The sequence below is a fragment of the Bombina bombina genome, chromosome 4 (assembly GCF_027579735.1).
Source record: "Bombina bombina isolate aBomBom1 chromosome 4, aBomBom1.pri, whole genome shotgun sequence".
Classification (NCBI taxonomy): Eukaryota; Metazoa; Chordata; class Amphibia; order Anura; family Bombinatoridae; genus Bombina; species Bombina bombina.
This window is the reverse complement of record NC_069502.1, coordinates 245,617,832-245,640,660: the sequence shown is the minus strand read 5'-3', so window position 1 is coordinate 245,640,660 and position 22,829 is coordinate 245,617,832. Positions and strand designations below refer to the sequence as shown.

At 36.6% G+C, this 22,829-nt stretch overlaps 1 protein-coding gene across 2 annotated transcripts in view; it reads left to right on the top strand.

Annotated features, from left to right (window-relative positions):
- ST6GAL1 (ST6 beta-galactoside alpha-2,6-sialyltransferase 1) overlaps positions 1-21,861 on the top strand; it is a 135,897-nt gene extending 114,036 nt beyond the window's left edge. For both annotated transcript variants that reach the window (XM_053709858.1, XM_053709859.1), the window contains 2 exons: positions 342-516; positions 19,113-21,861. In XM_053709858.1, coding sequence (XP_053565833.1) covers positions 342-516; positions 19,113-19,354 — 417 coding nt within the window. In that variant the 3' untranslated portion in view covers positions 19,355-21,861. The remainder of the gene's footprint in view (positions 1-341; positions 517-19,112) is intronic.
- The last annotated feature ends 968 nt before the right edge of the window (positions 21,862-22,829 follow it).

Genomic DNA, 22,829 nt, shown 5'->3' with positions numbered 1-22,829 from the left:
GGCCCCTCTGATTGGACTGGGTACACATACCATGACCCTGCAACAGTGCCGCTTCCTGAGAGTGCTATTGAGCCCAGCCTTATAGGGGGACCACCTATTCAGACCTAGATAAAGATTCAGTGGACTATGGAATCAGCTATTATACAGACATGCTAAATAATTAAGTAGCATTTATGTTAGTACAATATAATTATTAGGTGTTAGAGGTGCTTGGGAAGTGGTACTGATCGTGGGTGGGGTGCAATTTCCTGTTGTCCAGTGAGGTCTACGTATGCCTCTATATACAAATTGTAACCGATCCCAATGGAGCCCCCTGTTACTGACCATCTTTTTTTTCTCAGTGGTCCAATAGCCCAGAATTTCAGTTCTTTGACCGGTACAGAGAATATTGTAATAAGAATCCCCTGCAGCCATTTTATATACTGCACCCACAAAATATTTGGGAATTGTGGAACATAATCCAAGAGATCACGGTTGAAGAAATACATCCAAACCCTCCCTCTTCTGGCTTACTAGGTAAGTAAGTGCTTTATTCAGACAAGCGATACATAAGAAAATATTTCCATATTTGTCTGACAGCAATACCTTATTTGTCTTATATTGTTTAAATCTATACTGTTTATGCAGCAGCCCAGTGGCAGACCCAATGAACAGGGGGCCCAAGTGCAAGATTTGTTTGCACCCCCCACTCCAGAAAAAAGTAATTTGAAGTAACAGTAATAGAATCAATCAATATATAACTAACCAGAATATTTATTTACACTGAATAAAAAATAAAAAATGACCATAATACACCATGCACTAAATAAAAAACAGCATTGACCATAATACACCATGCACTAAATAAAAAACAGCATTGACCATAATACACCACACACTAAATAAAAAAACAGCATTGACCATAATTTCCCACGCACTAAATAAAAAAACAACACTGACCATAATACACCACGCACTAAATAAAAAAACAACACTGACCATAATACACCACGCACTAAATAAAAAACAACACTGACCATAATACACCATGCACTAAATAAAATAAACAACAGTGACCATAATACACCATGCACTAAATAAAAAAAACACTGACCATAATACACCATGCACTAAATAAAAAAACACTGACCATAATACACCATGCACTAAATAAAAAAAAACAGCACTGACCATAATACACCATGCACTAAATAAAAAAACACTGACCATAATACACCATGCACTAAATAAAAAAAACACTGACCATAATACACCATGCACTAAATAATAAAAACACTGACCATAATACACCACGCACTAAATAAAAAACAACATTGACCATAATTTCCCACAAACTAAATAAAAAAACAACACTGACCATAATACACCATGCACTAAATAAACCCCCCCACTAACCATAATACAACATGCACTAAAAAAAAAAACAACACTGACCATAATATACCACTCATTAAATAATAAAAACACTGACCATAATACACCATGCACTAAATAAAAAAAACACTGACCATAATACACCATGCACTAAATAAAAAAAACACTGACCATAATACACCATGCACTAAATAAAAAAAACACTGACCATAATACACCATGCACTAAATAAAAAAACACTGACCATAATACACCATGCACTAAATAAAAAAAACACTGACCATAATACACCACACACTAAATAATAAAAACACTGACCATAATACACCACAGACTAAATAATAAAAACACTGACCATAATACACCACCCACTAAATAATAAAAACACTGCCCATAATACACCACGCACTAAATAAAACACAGCATTGACCATAATTTCCTACGCACTAAATAAAAAAAACAACACTGACCATAATACACCATGCACTAAATAATAAAAACACTGACCATAATACACCATGCACTAAATAATAAAAACACTGCCCATAATACACCACACAATAAATAATAAAAACACTGCCCATAATACACCACACACTAAATAATAAAAACACTGACCATAATACACCACGCACTAAATAAAAAACAGCATTGACCATAATACACCACGCACTAAATAAAAAACAACATTGACCATAATACACCATGCACTAAATAAAAAACAGCATTGACCATAATACACCACACACTAAATAATAAAAACACTGACCATAATACACCATGCACTAAATAAAAAACAACATTGACCATAATACACCATGCACTAAATAAAAAACAACATTGACCATAATACACCATGCACTAAATAAAAAACAGCATTGACCATAATACACCACACACTAAATAATAAAAACACTGACAAAAATACACCACACACTAAATAATAAAAACACTGCCCATAATACACCACACACTAAATAATAAAAACACTGCCCATAATACACCATGCACTAAATAAAAAACAACATTGACCATAATACACCATGCACTAAATAAAAAACAACATTGACCATAATACACCATGCACTAAATAATAAAAACACTGCCCATAATACACCACGCACTAAATAATAAAAACACTGACCATAATACACCATGCACTAAATAATAAAAACACTGACCATAATACACCATGCACTAAATAAAAAACAGCATTGACCATAATACACCAAAAAAATGTGTTTAGTTTTCATCTGTCAAATAAATAATTTTGTTTTGTCATATTCGTTATGTTAAGTTAAATTGTTTTTCGGATCCATTAGTAATATTGTAACTTTAATTTAGGTGTATTTTAATTATGTTAAAGTTAGGGTGCTAGGTTTAGGGGTTAATAGTTTAATTTAGGTAGTTGTGATGTGGGGGATGGCGGTTTAGAGGTTAATAAGTTTATTTAGTGTTGGCGATGTGGGGGGATGGTGATTTAGAGGTTAATAAGTTTATTTTGTGTTGGTGATGTGGGGGGGTGGCTGTTTAGAGGTTAATACATTTATTTAGTGCTGGCGATGTGGGGGATGGCAGTTTAGAGGTTAATATGTTTATTTAGTGCTGGCGATGTGGGGGATGGCAGTTTAGAGGTTAATATGTTTATTTAGTGCTGGTGATGTGGGGGATGGCAGTTTAGAGGTTAATAAGTTTTTTTAGTGCTGGCGATGTGGGGGGATGGCAGTTTAGAGGTTAATAAGTTTATTTAGTGTAGGCGATGTAGAGGGATGGCGGTTTAGGGGTTAATAGTTTTATTTAGTGTTGGCGATGTGGGGGGACTGTGATTTAGGTGTTAATACTTTAATTAGGTGTTTGTGATGTAAGGGGTGGCAAATTAGGGGTTAATACATTTTATTAGTGATTGCGATGTGGGGGATGGCAATTTAGGGTTTAATAGCTTTAGTTAGTGTTGGTGATGTGAGCGACAGCGGTTTAGAGGTTAATAGGTTTATTTTGTGTTAGAGGTGTAGGGGGATGGCGAATTAGAGGTTAATAGGTTTATTTTGTTTTGGCGATGTGGGGGGACGGCGGTTTAGAATGAATATGAATAAAGTATGGATCCGAAATAATGAATGGATGCGAAAATTTGTTAACTAATTTATTAGTTCTTGTTATTTTTTGTTATGTTGCCAATTCGGAAATTTGGATTGATCCGAATCTCCGAATCAGTCAAAATTCAGACGAAATTGAAATTTGTCCGAAACAAATTGTAAATGTCTACATAATACACCACGCACTTAATAAAAAAAAAACAACACTGACCATAATACACCATGCACTAAATAAAAAAAACACTGACCATAATACACCATGCACTAAATAAAAAAAAAACACTGACCATAATACACCATGCACTAAATAAAAAAAACACTGACCATAATACACCACGCACTAAATAAAAAAAACACTGACCATAATACACCACGCACTAAATAATAAAAACACTGACCATAATACACCATGCACTAAATAAAAAACAACATTGACCATATTACACCATGCACTAAATAATAAAAACACTGACCATAATACACCACGCACTAAATAAAAAAAACACTGACCATAATACACCATGCACTAAATAAAAAAAACACTGACCATAATACACCACGCACTAAATAATAAAAACACTGACCATAATACACCATGCACTAAATAAAAAACAACATTGACCATATTACACCATGCACTAAATAATAAAAACACTGACCATAATACACCACGCACTAAATAAAAAACAGCATTGACCATAATACACCAAAAAAATGTGTTTAGTTTTCATCCGTCAAATAAATAATTTTGTTTTGTCATATTCGTTATGTTAAGTTAAATTGTTTTTCGGATCCATTAGTAATATTGTAACTTTAATTTAGGTGTATTTTAATTATGTTAAAGTTAGGGGTGCTAGGTTTAGGGGTTAATAGTTTAATTTAGGTAGTTGTGATGTGGGGGATGGCGGTTTAGAGGTTAATAAGTTTATTTAGTGTTGGCGATGTGGGGGGATGGTAATTTAGAGGTTAATAAGTTTATTTTGTGTTGGTGATGTGGGGGGGGGTGGCTGTTTAGAGGTTAATACATTTTTTTAGTGCTGGCGATGTGGGGGATGGCAGTTTAGAGGTTAATATGTTTATTTAGTGCTGGTGATGAGGGGGGTGGCAGTTTAGAGGTTAATAAGTTTATTTAGTGCTGGCGATGTGGGGTGATGGCAGTTTAGAGGTTAATAAGTTTATTTAGTGTAGGCGATGTAGAGGGATGGCGGTTTAGGGGTTAATAGTTTTATTTAGTGTTGGCGATGTGGGGGGACTGTGGTTTAGGTGTTAATACTTTAATTAGGTGTTTGTGATGTAAAGGGTGGCAAATTAGGGGTTAATACATTTTATTAGTGATTGCGATGTTGGGGATGGCAATTTAGGGGTTAATAGCTTTAGTTAGTGTTGGTGATGTGAGGGACAGCGGTTTAGAGGTTAATAGGTTTATTTTGTGTTAGACTTGTAGGGGGATGGCGAATTAGAGGTTAATAGGTTTATTTTGTTTTGGCGATGTGGGGGGACGGCGGTTTAGAATGAATATGAATAAAGTATGGATCCGAAATAATGAATGGATGCGAAAATTTGTTAACTAATTTATTAGTTCTTGTTATTTTTTGTTATGTTGCCAATTCGGAAATTTGGATTGATCCGAATCTCCGAATCAGTCAAAATTCAGACGAAATTGAAATTTGTCCGAAACAAATTGTAAATGTCTACATAATACACCACGCACTTAATAAAAAAAAACAACACTGACCATAATACACCATGCACTAAATAAAAAAAACACTGACCATAATACACCACGCACTAAATAATAAAAACACTGACCATAATACACCATGCACTAAATAAAAAAAACACTGACCATAATACACCATGCACTAAATAAAAAACAACATTGACCATAATACACCATGCACTAAATAATAAAAACACTGACCATAATACACCACGCACTAAATAAAAAACAGCATTGACCATAATACACCAAAAAAATGTGTTTAGTTTTCATCCGTCAAATAAATAATTTTGTTTTGTCATATTCGTTATGTTAAGTTAAATTGTTTTTCGGATCCATTAGTAATATTGTAACTTTAATTTAGGTGTATTTTAATTATGTTAAAGTTAGGGGTGCTAGGTTTAGGGGTTAATAGTTTAATTTAGGTAGTTGTGATGTGGGGGATGGGGGTTTAGAGGTTAATAAGTTTATTTAGTGTTGGCGATGTGGGGGGATGGTGATTTAGAGATTAATAAGTTTATTTTGTGTTGGCGATGTGGGGGCCAGCGTTTTAGAGGTTAATACGTTTAGTGTTGGTGATGTAGGGGGATGGCGGTTCAGGGGTTAATAACTTTATTCAGTGTTGGCGATGTGGGGGATGGTGGTTTAGAGGTTAATAAGTTTATTTAGTGTTGGTGATATGGGGGGGTGGCTGTTTAGAGGTTAATACATTTATTTAGTGCTGGCGATGTGGGGGATGGCAGTTTAGAGGTTAATATGTTTATTTAGTGCTGGTGATGTGGGGGATGGCAGTTTAGAGTTTAATAAGTTTATTTAGTGCTGGCGATGTAGAGGGATGGCGGTTTAGGGGTTAATAGTTTTATTTAGTGTTGGCGATGTGGGGGGACTGTGGTTTAGGTGTTAATACTTTAATTAGGTGTTTGTGATGTAAGGGGTGGCAAATTAGGGGTTAATACATTTTATTAGTGATTGCGATGTTGGGGATGGCAATTTAGGGATTAATAGCTTTAGTTAGTGTTGGTGATGTGAGCGACAGCGGTTTAGAGGTTAATAGGTTTATTTTGTGTTAGAGGTGTAGGGGGATGGCGAATTAGAGGTTAATAGGTTTATTTTGTTTTGGCGATGTGGGGGGACGGCGGTTTAGAATGAATATGAATAAAGTATGGATCCAAAATAATGAATGGATGCAAAAATTTGTTAACTAATTTATTAGTTCTTGTTATTTTTTGTTATGTTGCCAATTCGGAAATTTGGATTGATCCGAATCTCCGAATCAGTCAAAATTCAGACGAAATTGAAATTTGTCCGAAACAAATTGTAAATGTCTACATAATACACCAAGCACTTAATAAAAAAAACAACCTCAGTGAACACTTCTCTTCAAATTATAGGACAATAAGGACATCCTAGCATACAATTTTAAACAACTTTCCAGTTTCATTCTATTATCCAATTTGCTTAATTTGCTTGGTATCATTGTTGAAGGAGCAGCAATGCACTACTGTTTGCTTACTGAATACAGGTGAGGTGAGCCGATGACAATAGATATAGACTAATGGTCTACTTAATTAGGTATACCTTGCTAGTACCGGGTAGACCCCCTTTTGCCTTCAGAACTGCCTTAATTATTCGTGGCATAGATTCAATAAGGTGTTGGAAACATTCCTCATAGATTTTGGACCATATTGACACGATAGCATCACACAGTTGCTGCAGATTTGTCGGCCGCACATGCATAATGCAAGTTTCCCATTCCACCACATCCCAAAGGTGCTCTATTAAAGGGCCATAATACCCAAATGTTTAAACACTTGAAAGTGATGCAGCATAGCTGTAAAAAGCTGACTAGAAAATATCACATAAACATCTCTATGTAAAAAAGAAAGATATTTTACCTCAAAATTTCCTCAGTAGCCACATCCCATTGTAAAGGATTTCTAAGCAGCATATTAGTATGTCTGTCCTGGGACAGCTGAAGGGATGAGCCTCGTGCACTCTCATATTATTTCCCTATTCAGTTTAGGGAAGTTTACAATGAAATCTCATGAGAGTTAAGTCAAATCTCATGAGATCACAGTAAAAGAGTTCATGACCTCAGCACTGCTGATGCTGATTGGCTGCTGTTCATTTCTTCATTTATTTATTTTTTTACCTGCAGCTAGGCTGCAGCTGAGTATAACTTTTTACACAGAACTTAATCTGGTGATCTGAGGAGATTGTGAGGTAAAATATCTTCCTTTTTTACATAGAGATGCTCAGGTGATATTTTCCTGTCAGCTTCTTACAGTTATACTGCATCAGTTTCAAGTGATTTAGCATATGTGTATTATGTCTCTTTAATTTGAGATCTGGTGACTGTGGAGGCCATTGGAGTACAGTGAACTCATTGTCATGTTCAAGAAACCAGTTTGAGATGTGTTTGAGATGATTTGAGCTTTGTCCAAGTTTGGTGAGCCTGTGCGAATTGTAGCCTCAGTTTCCTGCTCTTAGCTGACAGGAGTGGCACCTGGTGTGGTCTTCTGCTGCTGTAGCCCATCTGCTTTAAGGTTCGACGTATTGTGCATTCAGAGATGGTATTCTGCATACCTTGGTTGTAACGAGTGGTTATTTGAGTTACTGTTGCCTTTCTATCATCTCGAACCAGTCTGCCCATTCTCCTCTGACCTCTGACATCAACAAGGCATTTTAGTCCACACAACTGCCGCTTTCTGGATAATTTTTATTTTTTGGACCACTCTCTGTAAACCCTAGAGATAGTTGTGCGTGAAAATCCCAGTAGATCAGCAGTTTTTGAAATACTCAGACCAGCCAGTCTTGCACCAACAACCATGCCGCATTCAAATGCACTTAAATCCCCTTTCTTCCCCATTCTGATGCTCGGTTTGTACTTCAGCAAGTTGTCTTCACCAAGTCTAGATGCCTAAATACATTAAGTTGCTGCCATGTGATTGGCTGATTAGCAATTTGTGTTAATAAGCAATTGAACAGATGTACCCAATAAAGTGGCCGGTGAGTGTATATATGCAGCCACCAATCAGCAGCTAGCACTCAGGTGCTTTACTGCTAATGAGCTAACCAAAATAAATACTTCAACAAAGGATAACTAGTGAAGGAGGCAAATAAAATAAGTAATTTGGAAAGTTGATTAAAAAGTATGCTCTGTCATGAATGTCTAATTATCACTTTACTGTCCCTTTAAACTGTGACTGCTATACAGTGCAGACATAAGATACAGTATATAATGCGTTATGACATCAGGCTTTATAGACAAGGGAGGTACACATTAATAAAAGATGTTTCAAGGATCATAAATAACAACATGAGGGCTTAAATTGTATGTGTAAGAAATGTAAGTTTGGAGAAATTTTGAGAGAGCACGGAGGTTTCTGCAGACTAGTGGAACAGCACAAGAGAAGTATATATATATATATATATATATATATATATATATATATATATATATATATATATATATATAAACAGTATATATACAAGTGCACCAAAAATAAAACAATAGAGAGATATCCACAATATTGGTGGATATCAAAGAATGACAAGGCTGCACTCGAGAAATCCTCAATCAAAAGTATTTATTTATACCTCTTAACAAGCCCAAGAGAACCCCCCCCACAGAAAACCCCTAGAGTGAAAAAACAACAAACACATGAGCACATCCATACAAAAAATGGATGTGCGCCAATACCTTTTTTGTTTGTGTATATATATATATATATATATATATATATATATATATATATATATATATATATATAACACACAGAGAAAACCCAGCACTCACTTACAAGCTCTCAGCTAAGATTGAGAGCTTGTGAGTGAGTGCTGGACTTTTTCTGTGTGTTTATATTAAAAAATATTATTTTTTGTAATTTTCCTTGTTTGGGCCTTGCACCCAGGCCTGACTGGGGTTAACTGCCTGTGACTCTGGTGGCAGTGCAGCTTCCTGAGAGTGCTGGTTTGCACACAGGGCTGTGCATGTTGCAGGGTCATGGGATGTGTACCCGGTCTGGCCTGAGAGTGCTGACCCCACCCCATGTTTTGTATATGTTTGGGAAATTACATAAGCCTGTGCACCCTCCATTTTTTCACAGTTGCTTTTTTTCACAGTTGTTTGATTGTGAGCCTGCATTGTGTGGCTGTTTAGGGACCCAGGTGTATTTGGAAGAAACCTTGACGAGGTACCTGGGCTTTTCTCATTTGGCCAGATGCAGTAACTAATTCTTCCATTGCTGCTTTTTATCTTAGTTGAGAGCTTGTGAGTGAGTGCTGGACTTTTTCTGTGTGTTTATATTAAAAAATATTATTTTTTGTAATTTTCCTTAAGTGGGCCTTGCACCCAGGCCTGACTGGGGTTAACTGCCTGTGACTCTGGTGGCAGTGCAGCTTCCTGAGAGTGCTGGTTTGCACCCAGGGCTGTGCATGTTGCAGGGTCATAGGATGTGTACCCGGTCTGGCCTGAGAGTGCTGACCCCACCCCATGTTTTGTATGTATATATATATATATATATATATATAACACACAGAGAAAACCCAGCACTCACTTACAAGCTCTCAGCTAAGATTTAAAAGCAAAAATGGAAAGGTTAGTTACCGCATCTGGCCAAATGGGACAAGCCCAGGTATCTCGTCAAGGTCCTTTTCCAATACCTGGGACCCTAAAACAGCCACACAATGCAAGCTTTCAAATCCAAACAAACTGGGAACAAGGGAAGGGTGCACAGGCTTATGTAATCACCCTAAACATATACAAAACACGGAAGGCAACTACACTCTCATACCGGACCGGGTATATATACTGAATAAATATATTCAGTTGTAACCAAAAGTATTCAATCCCCATTGCAAAACAGGTTTATTGTCAAAATTTACAGACTTTCAGCAGTTTGCAATGAACAAATCAACCAAATGCAATTTAAATAGCTCAACACAAAAAATGCTTCAAGTGGTTTCCCCAAATTCAACTGAAAATGCAACTTTTAATGAATTCTGCAGTCTCAAAAGTATTCATCCCCCTGAATAGAATCTCTCACAACAGCACAAATGCAACACAGGTGTTGTCTCAAGCACACCTGATGCACCTAATGAAGGGCTTCATTAGCTGCACCAGGTGTGCTTTAGCTAGAAAAAATGAAATAGCTGAACTGGCTAAGGGTTTGTTGGGTGTCACGTTTGACTGCAGGTTAGAAATATGGCTAAGTCAAAAGAATGGTCCAAAAAGTTAAGAGAAGAGATCATCGCTCCTTCTTAAACAAGAAAAAGTTAAAGGAACAGTGGTTACACTACCTGGACAGGGCAGAAAAAGGAAGCTATTAACAGCAGCAACTAGGGCTGGACGAATGTGTTTATATTCGAATTTGAATGTTTAAATGAATGTTATTTTAGAAATTCGATTTACGTAATAGAATGGTGATAAGAACGAATATTCTTAAAAATTCTATTATCAAATTTTATTTACAGTTTTCGAACGCCACTTTCAAATTCGAATGTGACATTCGAATTTGAATATTACATTTATAAAACACAGTTGTAGACTAGATAATACTATTTTGAATTCAAATGTGACATTCAAATTTGTATATAGCTAAACATTTTATTCAAACGAATATTTTCAAATTTTATTGAAAAATTTGAAAACGAAAAATAGAATGTAAGAATGTTATATAAACATTCAAAATTCGATTCGAATGAACAAATGTATCAAAATTTGTTTTAAATTTCAAATCTTTAGAAACATTCACCAATCCCTAGCTGCAACCAAATTTCTGAGAAGGCAGGTTGAGAGAAACCCTTGAGTGACTTAAAAAGACCTGCAGGTGGGGTTGGTGGCAACAGGCACTGAAGTTTAAGTTTGCCCAGTAAGCGTGAAGGTTTCCATGACAGAACTTCAAGACATACACCACTACTGACCAAAAAGCACAAGAAAAGTTGGCTCCAATTTGCTCAAAATAATATAAATAAGCCACAGAAGTTTTGGGATTCTGTTCTGTGGAGCGATGAAACAAAACTGGAACTTTTCGGCCTGATGGATCAGCGGTATGTCTGGAGGAAGAAGAATGAAGCATGCACTGAAAAGAACACTCTGCCTACAGTTAAGTATGGTGGTGGCTTGGTGATGCACTGGGGCTGATTTGCATCCTCTGGCACTGGAAACCTGCAGCTTGTGGAAGGCAAGATGGATTCAATTAAGTATCAGTAAATCCTAGGAGAAAATGTCATGCCGTCTGTGAGGAAGTTGAACCTTGGTCATCATTGGACCTTCCAACAGGACAATGATATCAAGTATACCTCAAATTCCATAAAGGCTTGGTTGCAGAAAAAGTCCTGTAAGATTCTAAAGTGGCCATCACAGTGACCTGACTTGAACCCCAGAGAAAATCTCTGGTGGGATTTGAAGAAGGCTGTTGCAGCACACAAACCCAAGAATATTACTGAACTGGAGGCCATTGCTCATGAGGAATGGGCTAAGATTGCTCAGGAACGCTGCAAGAGGCTGGTGTCTGGCAATGCATCTAATTTGCAGCAGGTCATGACAGCAAAAGGGTGCTCTACTAAAGATGCTTGCCATGAAGGGGTTGGATAATTTTGAGACTGCAGGATTCATTAAAAGTTGCATTTTCAGTTGAATTTGGGGAAACAACTAGTAGCATTCATTGTGTTGCTATTTTTTTTGTTTGATTTGCTCATTGCAAACAACTGAAAGATTGTAAATTTTGACAATAAACCTGATTTGCAATGTGGGTTGAATAATTTTGATACAACTATATCTCTATCTCTATCTCTCTCTATCTCTCTATCTCTCTCTCTCTATCTCTCTCTCTCTCTATCTCTCTCTCTATCTCTCTCTCTATCTCTCTCTCTATCTATCTCTCTATCTATCTCTCTCTCTATCTCTCTATCTCTCTCTCTATTTCTCTCTCTATCTCTCTCTCTATCTCTCTCTCTATCTCTCTCTCTCTATCTCTCTCTATCTCTCTCTCTCTATCTCTCTCTCTCTCTATCTCTCTCTATCTCTCTCTCTCTATCTCTCTCTCTCTATCTCTCTTTCTCTATCTCTCTCTCTATCTCTCTCTCTCTATCTCTCTCTCTCTATCTCTCTCTCTATCTCCCTCTCTCTATCTCTCTCTCTCTATCTCTCTCTCTCTCTCTCTCTCTCTCTATCTCTCTCTCTATCTCTCTCTATATCTCTCTCTATATCTCTATCTATCTATCTATATCAAAAAAAGGGAAAAGGTAAGCGCTGCAAAGCATAAAATGTAAAAAGTCTAATGCAAGATAAATAAATCAGATAAAAACAATGGAAGAAAGTTTAAATAATCATAAAAACAAAAAAATGAAAAAGTCCATAAACACATAGATAAAATAATAAGTCAGGAGCAAAGTGATGAATGTTCCAAATGTTCCCAGGAAGTCTTCAAATACAGTTCCCCCAAGGATGTAAACTTACTTGAAGAACCCTCAATCCATATGAGGTAAGTAATGACGTAATCACCATCCAATCCCTCTGATTTCAGCAAGCCACTGCTTTCAGATGCAAGTCTCCAATAACTCCGGAAGTATCCTTAGTTTAGAAACTTTCAGACCACCTCTCCTCCAAATAAAGCTTCACAGATGCTCATAGAAAGCAAGGAGAAAGAGAGAACACTGATAGTGTAATACTGTTTATTAAAAATAAAAACACACACAGTGAAAAGTTACTCACAAAGGAGACCTCAATAAATGAGGTAAATTTCCATCAAAACATCAAAGAACTGTGGCATATAATAAAATCAGCTGGGATCCAGTTAAAATAGGCAGTCAGTAAGATCCTTACGCGTTTCAAAGGCCTGAGTGACTTTCGTCTGCCTTCTTCATCAGAGGTACTGATCTACTGACAAGCTGCCTGAATTTTATTCACACCTGGGGTGATTACGTCAATGGGCGGGTTAACAAATATGCTAATGCTTTCAATAAAAACAAAGCTTAAACTAACAATCCTAATTAATAAGGCCAAGTTCAGAAAAGGATGTTGTAAGTGCGATTGGGTAATTAACATTACATACCCCTAATAATGAGTTGTTGATGCCAAGAGCGGCGTGGGATTGTGAAACACTGATCGCCGTATAGACAAAATGTTTTTCTCTCTCATGAAATTCTTTGGCCTAGATTTGGAGTTTGGCGGTAGCCGTGAAAACCAGCGTTAGAGGCTCCTAACGCTGGTTTTAGGCTACCTCCGGTATTTGTAGTCAGTCAAAAAGGGTCTAACGCTCACTTTTCAGCCGCAACTTTTCCATACCGCAGATCCCCTTACGTACATTGCGTATCCTATCTTTTCAATGGGATCTTTCTAACTCCGGTATTTAGAGTCGTGGCTGAAGTGAGCGTTAGAAATCTAACAACAAAACTCCAGCCGCAGAAAAAAGTCAGTAGTTAAGAGCTTTTTGGGCTAACGCCGGTTCATAAAGCTCTTAACTACTGTGCTCTAAAGTACACTAACACCCATAAACTACCTATGTACCCCTAAACTGAGGTCACCCCACATCGCCGCCACTCGATTAAAATTTTTTAACCCCTAATCTGCTGACCGCCACCTACGTTATACTTATGTACCCCTAATCTGCTGCCCCTAACACCGCCGACCCCTATATTATATTTATTAACCCCTAACCTGCCCCCCACAATGTCGCAGCCAGCTACCTACAATAATTAACCCCTAATCTGCCGACCGCAAAGAGCCGCCACCTACATTATAGCTATGTACCCCTAATCTGCTGCCCCTAACACCGCCGACCCCTATATTATATTTATTAACCCCTAATCTGCCCCCCACAACATCGCCGCCAACTACCTACAATAATTAACCCCTAATCTGCCGAGCGGACCGCACAGCTACTCTATTAAATTTATTAACCCCTAAAGCTAATTCTAACCCTAACCCTAACACACCCCTAAGTTAAATATAATTTTATTCTAACGAAATAAATTATCTCTTATTAAATAAATTATTCCTATTTAAAGCTAAATACTTACCGATAAAATAAACCCGAATATAGCTACAATATAACGAATAATTACATTGTAGCTATTTTAGGATTAATATTTATTTAACAGGCAACTTTGTAATTATTTTAACCAGGTACAATAGCTATTAAATAGTTAAGAACTATTTAATAGTTACCTAGTTAAAATAATAACAAAATTACCTGTAAAATAAATCCTAACCTAAGTTACAATTAAACCTAACACTATACTATCATTAAATTAATTAAATAAAATACCTACAATTACCTACATATAAACCTAACACTACACTATCAATAAATTAAATAAATACAATATCTACAAATAAATACAATTAAATAAACTAACTAAAGTACAAAAAAAAAAAGAACTAAGTTACAAAAAATAAAAAAATATTTACAAACATAAGAAAAATATTACAACAATTTTAAACTAATTACACCTACTCTAAGCCCCCTAATAAAATAACAAAGACCCCCAAAATAAAAAAATGCCCTACCCTATTCTAAATTACTAAAGTTCAAAGCTCTTTTACCTTACCAGCCCTGAACACCGATCGGTCCTGGCTCCAAAATCTTCATTCAACCCAAGCGGGGGCTGGCGATCCATCATCCGGCGGCTGAAGAGGTCCAGAAGAGGCTCCAAAGTCTTCATCCTATCCGGGAAGAAGAGGCGATCCGGACCGGCAACCATCTTGATCCAAGCGGCATCTTCTATCTTCATCCGATGACGACCGGCTCCATCTTGAAGACCTCCAGCGCGGATCCGTCCTCTTCTTCCGACGACTTCCCGACGAATGACGGTTCCTTTAAGGGACGTCATCCAAGATGGCGTCCCTCGAATTCCGATTGGCTGATAGGATTCTATCAGCCAATCGGAATTAAGGTAGGAAAATTCTGATTGGCTGATGGAATCAGCCAATCAGAATCAAGTTCAATCCGATTGGCTGATTCGATCAGCCAATCAGATTGAGCTCGCATTCTATTGGTTGTTCCGATCAGCCAATAGAATGCAAGCTCAATCTGATTGGATGATCGAATCAGCCAATCGGATTGAACTTGATTCTGATTGGCTGATTCCATCAGCCAATCAGAATTTTCCTACCTTAATTCCGATTGGCTGATAGAATCCTATCAGCCAATCGGAATTCGAGGGACGCCATCTTGGATGACGTCCCTTAAAGGAACCGTCATTCGTCGGGAAGTCGTCGGAAGAAGAGGACGGATCCGCGCTGGAGGTCTTCAAGATGGAGCCGGTCGTCATCGGATGAAGATAGAAGATACCGCTTGGATCAAGATGGTTGCCGGTCCGGATCGCCTCTTCTTCCCGGACAGGATGAAGACTTTGGAGCCTCTTCTGGACCTCTTCAGCCGCCGGATGATGGATCGCCAGCCCCCGCTTGGGTTGGATGAAGATTTTGGAGCCAGGACCGATCGGTGATACCTGGTATGGTGAAGACAAGGTAGGATGATCTTCAGGGGCTTAGTGTTAGGTTTATTTAAGGGGGGTTTGGGTTAGATTAGGGGTATGTGGGTGGTGGGTTGTAATGTTGGGGGGGTATTGTATGTTTTTTTTTACAGGCAAAAGAGCTGAATTCTTTGGGGCATGCCCCGCAAAGGGCCCTGTTCAGGGCTGGTAAGGTAAAAGAGCTTTGAACTTTAGTAATTTAGAATAGGGTAGGGCATTTTTTTATTTTGGGGGTCTTTGTTATTTTATTAGGGGGCTTAGAGTAGGTGTAATTAGTTTAAAATTGTTGTAATATTTTTCTTATGTTTGTAAATATTTTTTTATTTTTTGTAACTTAGTTCTTTTTTTTTGTACTTTAGTTAGTTTATTTAATTGTATTTATTTGTAGATATTGTATTTAATTAATTTATTGATAGTGTAGTGTTAGGTTTAATTGTAGGTAATTGTAGGTATTTTATTTAATTAATTTAATGATAGTATAGTGTTAGGTTTAATTGTAACTTAGGTTAGGATTTATTTTACAGGTAATTTTGTTATTATTTTAACTAGGTAACTATTAAATAGTTCTTAACTATTTAATAGCTATTGTACCTGGTTAAAATAATTACAAAGTTGCCTGTAAAATAAATATTAATCCTAAAATAGCTACAATATAATTATAATTTATATTGTAGCTATATTCGGGTTTATTTTACAGGTAAGTATTTAGCTTTAAATAGGAATAATTTATTTAATAAGAGTTAATTAATTTCGTTAGATTTAAATTATATTTAAGTTAAGGGGGTGTTAGTGTTAGGGTTAGACTTAGCTTTAGGGGTTAATACATTTATTAGAATAGCGGTGAGCTCCAGTCGGCAGATTAGGGGTTAATGTTTGAAGTTAGGTGTCGGCGATGTTAGGGAGGGCAGATTAGGGGTTAATACTATTTATTATACGGTTAGTGAGGCAGATTAGGGGTTAATAACTTTATTATAATAGCGGTGCGGTCCGCTCGGCAAATTAGGGGTTAATCAGTGTAGGCAGGTGGAGGCGACGTTGTGGGGGGCAGATTAGGGGTTAATAAATATAATATAGGGGTCGGCGATGTTAGGGCAGCAGATTAGGGGTACATAGGGATAATGTAAGTAGCGGCGGTTTACGGAGCGGCAGATTAGGGGTTAAAAATAATATACAGGGGTCAGCGATAGCGGGGGCGGCAGAATAGGGGTTAATAAGTGTAAGGTTAGGGGTGTTTAGACTCGGGGTACATGTTAGAGTGTTAGGTGCAGACGTAGGAAGTGTTTCCCCATAGCAAACAATGGGGCTGCGTTAGGAGCTGAACGCTGCTTTTTTGCAGGTGTTAGGTTTTTTTTCAGCTCAAACAGCCCCATTGTTTTCTATGGGGGAATCGTGCACGAGCACGTTTTTGAGGCTGGCCGCATCCGTAAGCAACTCTGGTATCGAGAGTTGCAGTGGCGTTAAATATGCCTCTACGCTCCTTTTTTGGAGCCTAACGCAGCCTTTCTGTGGACTCTCAATACCAGAGTTATTTTAAAGGTGCGGCCAGAAAAAAGCCAGCGTTAGCTACGCGGGTCGTTACCGACAAAACTCTAAATCTAGCCGTTTGTATTCTATGATCTGTTTTAAGGATTTTAGGGATTTATTCAGATATCCCCTATTTTTAACTAATTATTAGGTCTAGTATAATATGGGTTAGATAGCAATATCTGTAGTTTTATATTTTTAGTTTTCTTATAGGGATTTTAGTTATTTGTCCTTTACTAGTTTTATCAAATGAGCTGATTTTGTATGTATTTTTTTAGTTTTGTTATAGTAATCTATTTTAATAATTCTTTATAATTATTAAATATTTAGAATTATTTTTAGCATCTGTTTTTAATAATATGTATTTTTAACATATATATTTTTTATTCCTTTAACGTGTGTGATAGCATATGTATCAATATGCTGATCATGTCCCCTTTAAACACATTAGTGTATGTGTTAAGAGTTTGGCAATGCTGTATTCAACAGTGCAGCGTATTAGTAATGTCAATCTGTTCACTCGTGTTAGTGTTAAGATGGCTAGACAAATAAAGTTTGTTCTGGTGAGCTCAGTTAATGACGTTTGGGTAACACGCCCCCTATGACATAGTAATGAGAGAGAAAAACATTTTGTCTATACGGCGATCGGTGTTTCACAATCCCACGCCGCTCTTGGCATCAACAACTCATTATTAGGGGTATGTAATGTTAATTACCCAATCGCACTTACAACATACTTTTCTGAACTTGGCCTTATTAATTAGGATTGTTAGTTTAAGCTTTGTTTTTATTGAAAGCATTAGCATATTTGTTAACCCGCCCATTGACGTAATCACCCCAGGTGTGAATAAAATTCAGGCAGCTTGTCAGTAGATCAGTACCTCTGATGAAGAAGGCAGACGAAAGTCACTCAGGCCTTTGAAACGCGTAAGGATCTTACTGACTGCCTATTTTAACTGGATCCCAGCTGATTTTATTATATGCCACAGTTCTTTGATGTTTTGATGGAAATTTACCTCATTTATTGAGGTCTACTTTGTGAGTAACTTTTCACTGTGTGTGTTTTTATTTTTAATAAACAGTATTACACTATCAGTGTTCTCTCTTTCTCCTTGCTTTCTATGAGCATCTGTGAAGCTTTATTTGGAGGAGAGGTGGTCTGAAAGTTTCTAAACTAAGGATACTTCCGGAGTTATTGGAGACTTGCATCTGAAAGCAGTGGCTTGCTGAAATCAGAGGGATTGGATGGTGATTACGTCATTACTTACCTCATATGGATTGAGGGTTCTTCAAGTAAGTTTACATCCTTGGGGGAACTGTATTTGAAGACTTCCTGGGAACATTTGGAACATTCATCACTTTGCTCCTGACTTATTATTTTATCTATGTGTTTATGGACTTTTTTCATTGTTTTGTTTTTATGATTATTTAAACTTTTTTTCCATTGTTTTTATCTGATTTATTTATCTTGCATTAGACTTTTTACATGTTATGCTTTACAGCGCTTACCTTTTCCCTTTTTTTTATTTTTAACTTTAGAAGGGGGAATTTAGAGAGTCCCTCTTTGCTTTTAGGTATAGCAGCAGCTATTGGCATTTATAGAAATAATATTCTATTACTTATACTTATTAGGGATTTCATTCTATTGTCCCTGTCTGGAGCGCTTATAGACCCTTAGCTTCCTGTGACTCTATCACAGGATTCTACTTGTTTGATATATATATATATATATATATATTTTTTATATATATATATATATATTTATATATATTTATATATATGTGTGTGTTGTGAATATGTAAAATTTAATCTGGTGCACACACATAAACAATTTTACATGGTGGGCTACCAATGTTACAAATGCATTAGAGTGTGTTTTATTGAGGAATTATTATATTTTTATGACTTTCTCCTCTCAGGAATTCTGCTGATGATGAACCTATGTGATCAAGTAAATGTTTATGAGTTTCTGCCATCTGAGCGTAAGACTGCTATGTGCCACTACTACCAGAAGTATCAGGATCATGCTTGCACAATGGGGGGGTATCATCCTCTCATATATGAAAAAAACCTGGTAAAGAAAATCAATCTAGGAAATGATGAAGACATTTACTACCATGGGAAAGTATCATTGCCAGGATTCAGAGGATTAAAGTGCTAGCACGTTTGCTAAAAACAACAAAGTGGATCTAAAGGCCAAGCCCATTATTACTGTGATTTACATTTCAAAGAAACTGAAAAAGAAATAAATGGTACAATAGGATATTTCTACCCAAAAGCTGAGAATATTTTCTATGAAAATTGATACATTTTGTTTGATTTTAAAGGACCCACTTTTAAATATTTCAAATAGTTTCCAGGAGAAAACAGATCTATATTATTGAAATTTTAACCAATTGGGCACTTGAACCAACATTCTCTCCTACTTCTTTATAGTGAGTATTCAAAATAAGCTCATGCTTCTTTAGTGTATCAAACAAAGATTATTTTTTATTTTTTTAATATTGCTTTATTTAAAAGTTTTTTATTCAGATAGATTGTTTGACCTTTGACCTTTATAACTAACCTCCTTTATTTGAATGTTGGACAACATTCTTGGGGCTTGTTTATATTCCATTTGTAAACTTTATAACTTTGTAATGACAAATTAATATTTTTATTAAAGTCTACAACTTATGAGTTTTGTGCGCTATAGGAAATTTAACAAACGCAACAAAAGTTTTGTTATTTAACCCTCTATAGCACAGCAATTACAAGTTTTGAAACAGCCGCCTTGTGCGTGCGATATGGTTGTGTTGAGCTCCATACTGCACACAATACAAGCGCTGTTTTGATGTGCTCATGCATGCTTTCCCCATAGACATCAATGGGAAGAGTGGGCTAAAAAAAAAACTAACACCTGCGATCGCGGAATAAAAAGCTCAGTAACGCAGCCCTATTGATGTCTATTGAGAAAAAAAGTAACTTTTAAACCTAACACCCTAACATAAACCCCACGTCTAAACACCCCTAATTTTCCGCCCCTGACATCACTGACACCTATATAATGTTATTAACCCCTAATCTGCAGCTCTCGATGTCTCCGCCACAATACTGAAGTTATTAACCCCTATACCCCTGCGCACCAACATCGCCCAGTCTATAATAAATATATTAACCCCTATTCCGCTGCTCCCCAACATCGCCGCCACTAAATAAAGTTATTAACCCCTAAACCTCTGGCCTCCCACATCACTACCACTAAATAAACCTATTAACCCCTAAACTGACAACACCCCACATCGCAACAACCAAAATTAAACTGTATTAATTCCTAAACCTAACCCTAACGTAACCCTAACACCCCCTAACTTTAACATAATTAAAATAGAGCACAATTAAAGTTACAATTATTAACTAAATAATAACTATTTTAAACTAAATACTTACTTACCTGTGAAGATACAATATAACTAATAGTTATATTGTTGCTAGCTTAGGTTTTATTTTTATTTCACAGGTAAATTTGTATTTATTTTAACTAGGTAGACAAGTTAGTAAATAGTAAGTTATTAACTATTTAATAACTACCTAGTTAAAATAAATACAAACTTACCTGTGAAATAAAACCTAAGCTGGCTTACACTAAAACCTAACATTACAAAAAATTAAAAACACTAAAATTACAAAAAATAAAAAAACTGCAATTACAAAAAATAACAAACGAAATTATACAAAATAATACAAATTATTCCTATTCTAATACCTTTTAAAAAAATAAAAAACCCACCCCAAAATAAAAAAGCCTAATCTATAATAAACTACCAAGGGTCCTTAAAAGGGCCTTTTGTGGGCCCTTAAAAGGGCCTTTTGTAGTGCATTGCCTTAAAGATAACAGCTCTTTTCCTACAAAAGAAAAACAAACACCCCCTAACAGTATACAAACCCCCACCCCCAAACCCACAAAATAATGTAAAACCTAATCTACACATTGCATTGAAAAAAGCATTTGTATGGGCATTGCCCTTAAAAGGGCATTTAGCTCTCTTTCCTGTCCTTAAAAGGGCATTCAGCTCTTTTATGAAATGCCCAAACACTAATCTAAAAACCCCCCACCCCAAAACGAAAAAAATAACATTACACAAAATAACAAACGAATTATCAAAAATAATAAAAATTATTCCTATTCTAATACCCATTTAAAAAAAAAAAAAACACCCCAAAATAAAAAAACGAATCTATAATAAACTACCACTAGCCCTTAAAAAGGCCTTTTGTAGAGCATTGCCCTAAGTTAAACAGCTCTTTTACCTAAAAAAAAATTACAAAGACCCACTAACATTACAAACCCCCACCCCCCCAACCCACAAAATAAAAAAACTATCTAATAAAACTAAGCTACCAATTGCCATGAAAAGGGCATTTGTATGGACATTGCCCTTAAAAGGGCATTTAGCTCTTTTACGAAAAGACCAAACCCTAAACTAAAAAAAAAAAAACTAAAAAAGTTTAAAAATCCTAACACTAACCCCCTAACATCCACTTACAATTGCTGAAGTCCCACTTGAAGGATCTTCATCCTGGCGGCTCCATCTTCATCCAGGCGGCATCTTCTGTCTTCATCCTGCGGAGCGGGTCCATCCTGAAAACATCTGGTGCGGAGCATCCTCTTCTTATGGTTGCCACCATATACTGAATCTTCAATGCAAGGTACACAATTCAAGATGGCGTCCCTTGCATTCCTATTGGCTGATTTGATTTTGGAAATTCAAATCAAACGATAGGATGAGAGCTACTGAAATTGTATTGGCTGTTCAAATCAGCCAATAGAATGTGAGCTACTGAAATTCTATTGGCTATTCAAATCAACCAATAGAATTTCAGTAGCTCTCATCCTATTGGCTGATTTGAACAGCCAATAGGATTTCAGTAGCTGTCATCATATTGGCTGATTTGAATTTCCAAAATCAAATCAGCCAATAGGAAGGCAAGGGATGCCATTTTGAATCACGCACCTTGCATTGAAGATTCAGTATACGGCGGCGACCGTGTGAAGAGGATGCTGCTCTGCGCTGGATGTCTTCACAATAGACCCGCTCCGTGCCGCCGGGATGAAGATAGAATACACCGCTGCGATGAAGATTGAAGATGCCACTTGGATGAAGATGGAGCCGCATGGATGAAGATGGAGCCGCCGGGATGAAGATGGAGCCACCAGGATGAAGATTCTTGAAGCAGGACTTCAGCAATTGTAAGTGGATCTTTGGGTGTTAGTGTTAGGATTTTTTAAACTTTTTTTGGATGTTTTTTTTTTTAGTTTAGGGTTTGGGCTTTTCGTAAAAGAGCTAAATGCCTTTTTCAGAGCAATGCAAAAGAGCAATGCCCATACAAATGCCCTTTTTAGGGCAATGGGTAGCTTAATTTTTTTTATTAGAGGTAGGTTTTTTTATTTTGGGGGTTATTTGGGTGGTGGGTTTTACTGTTGGAGGGGGGCTTTTTTATTTTTATAGGGCTATTAGATTAGGTGTATTTCTTTTTTATTTTTGATAATTTCGCTTGTTATTTTTCGTAATTTAGTGTTTGTTATATTTTGTAATAGTATAGGATTGAGCTTGCATTCTATTGGCTGATTGGAACAGCCAATAGAATGCAAGCTT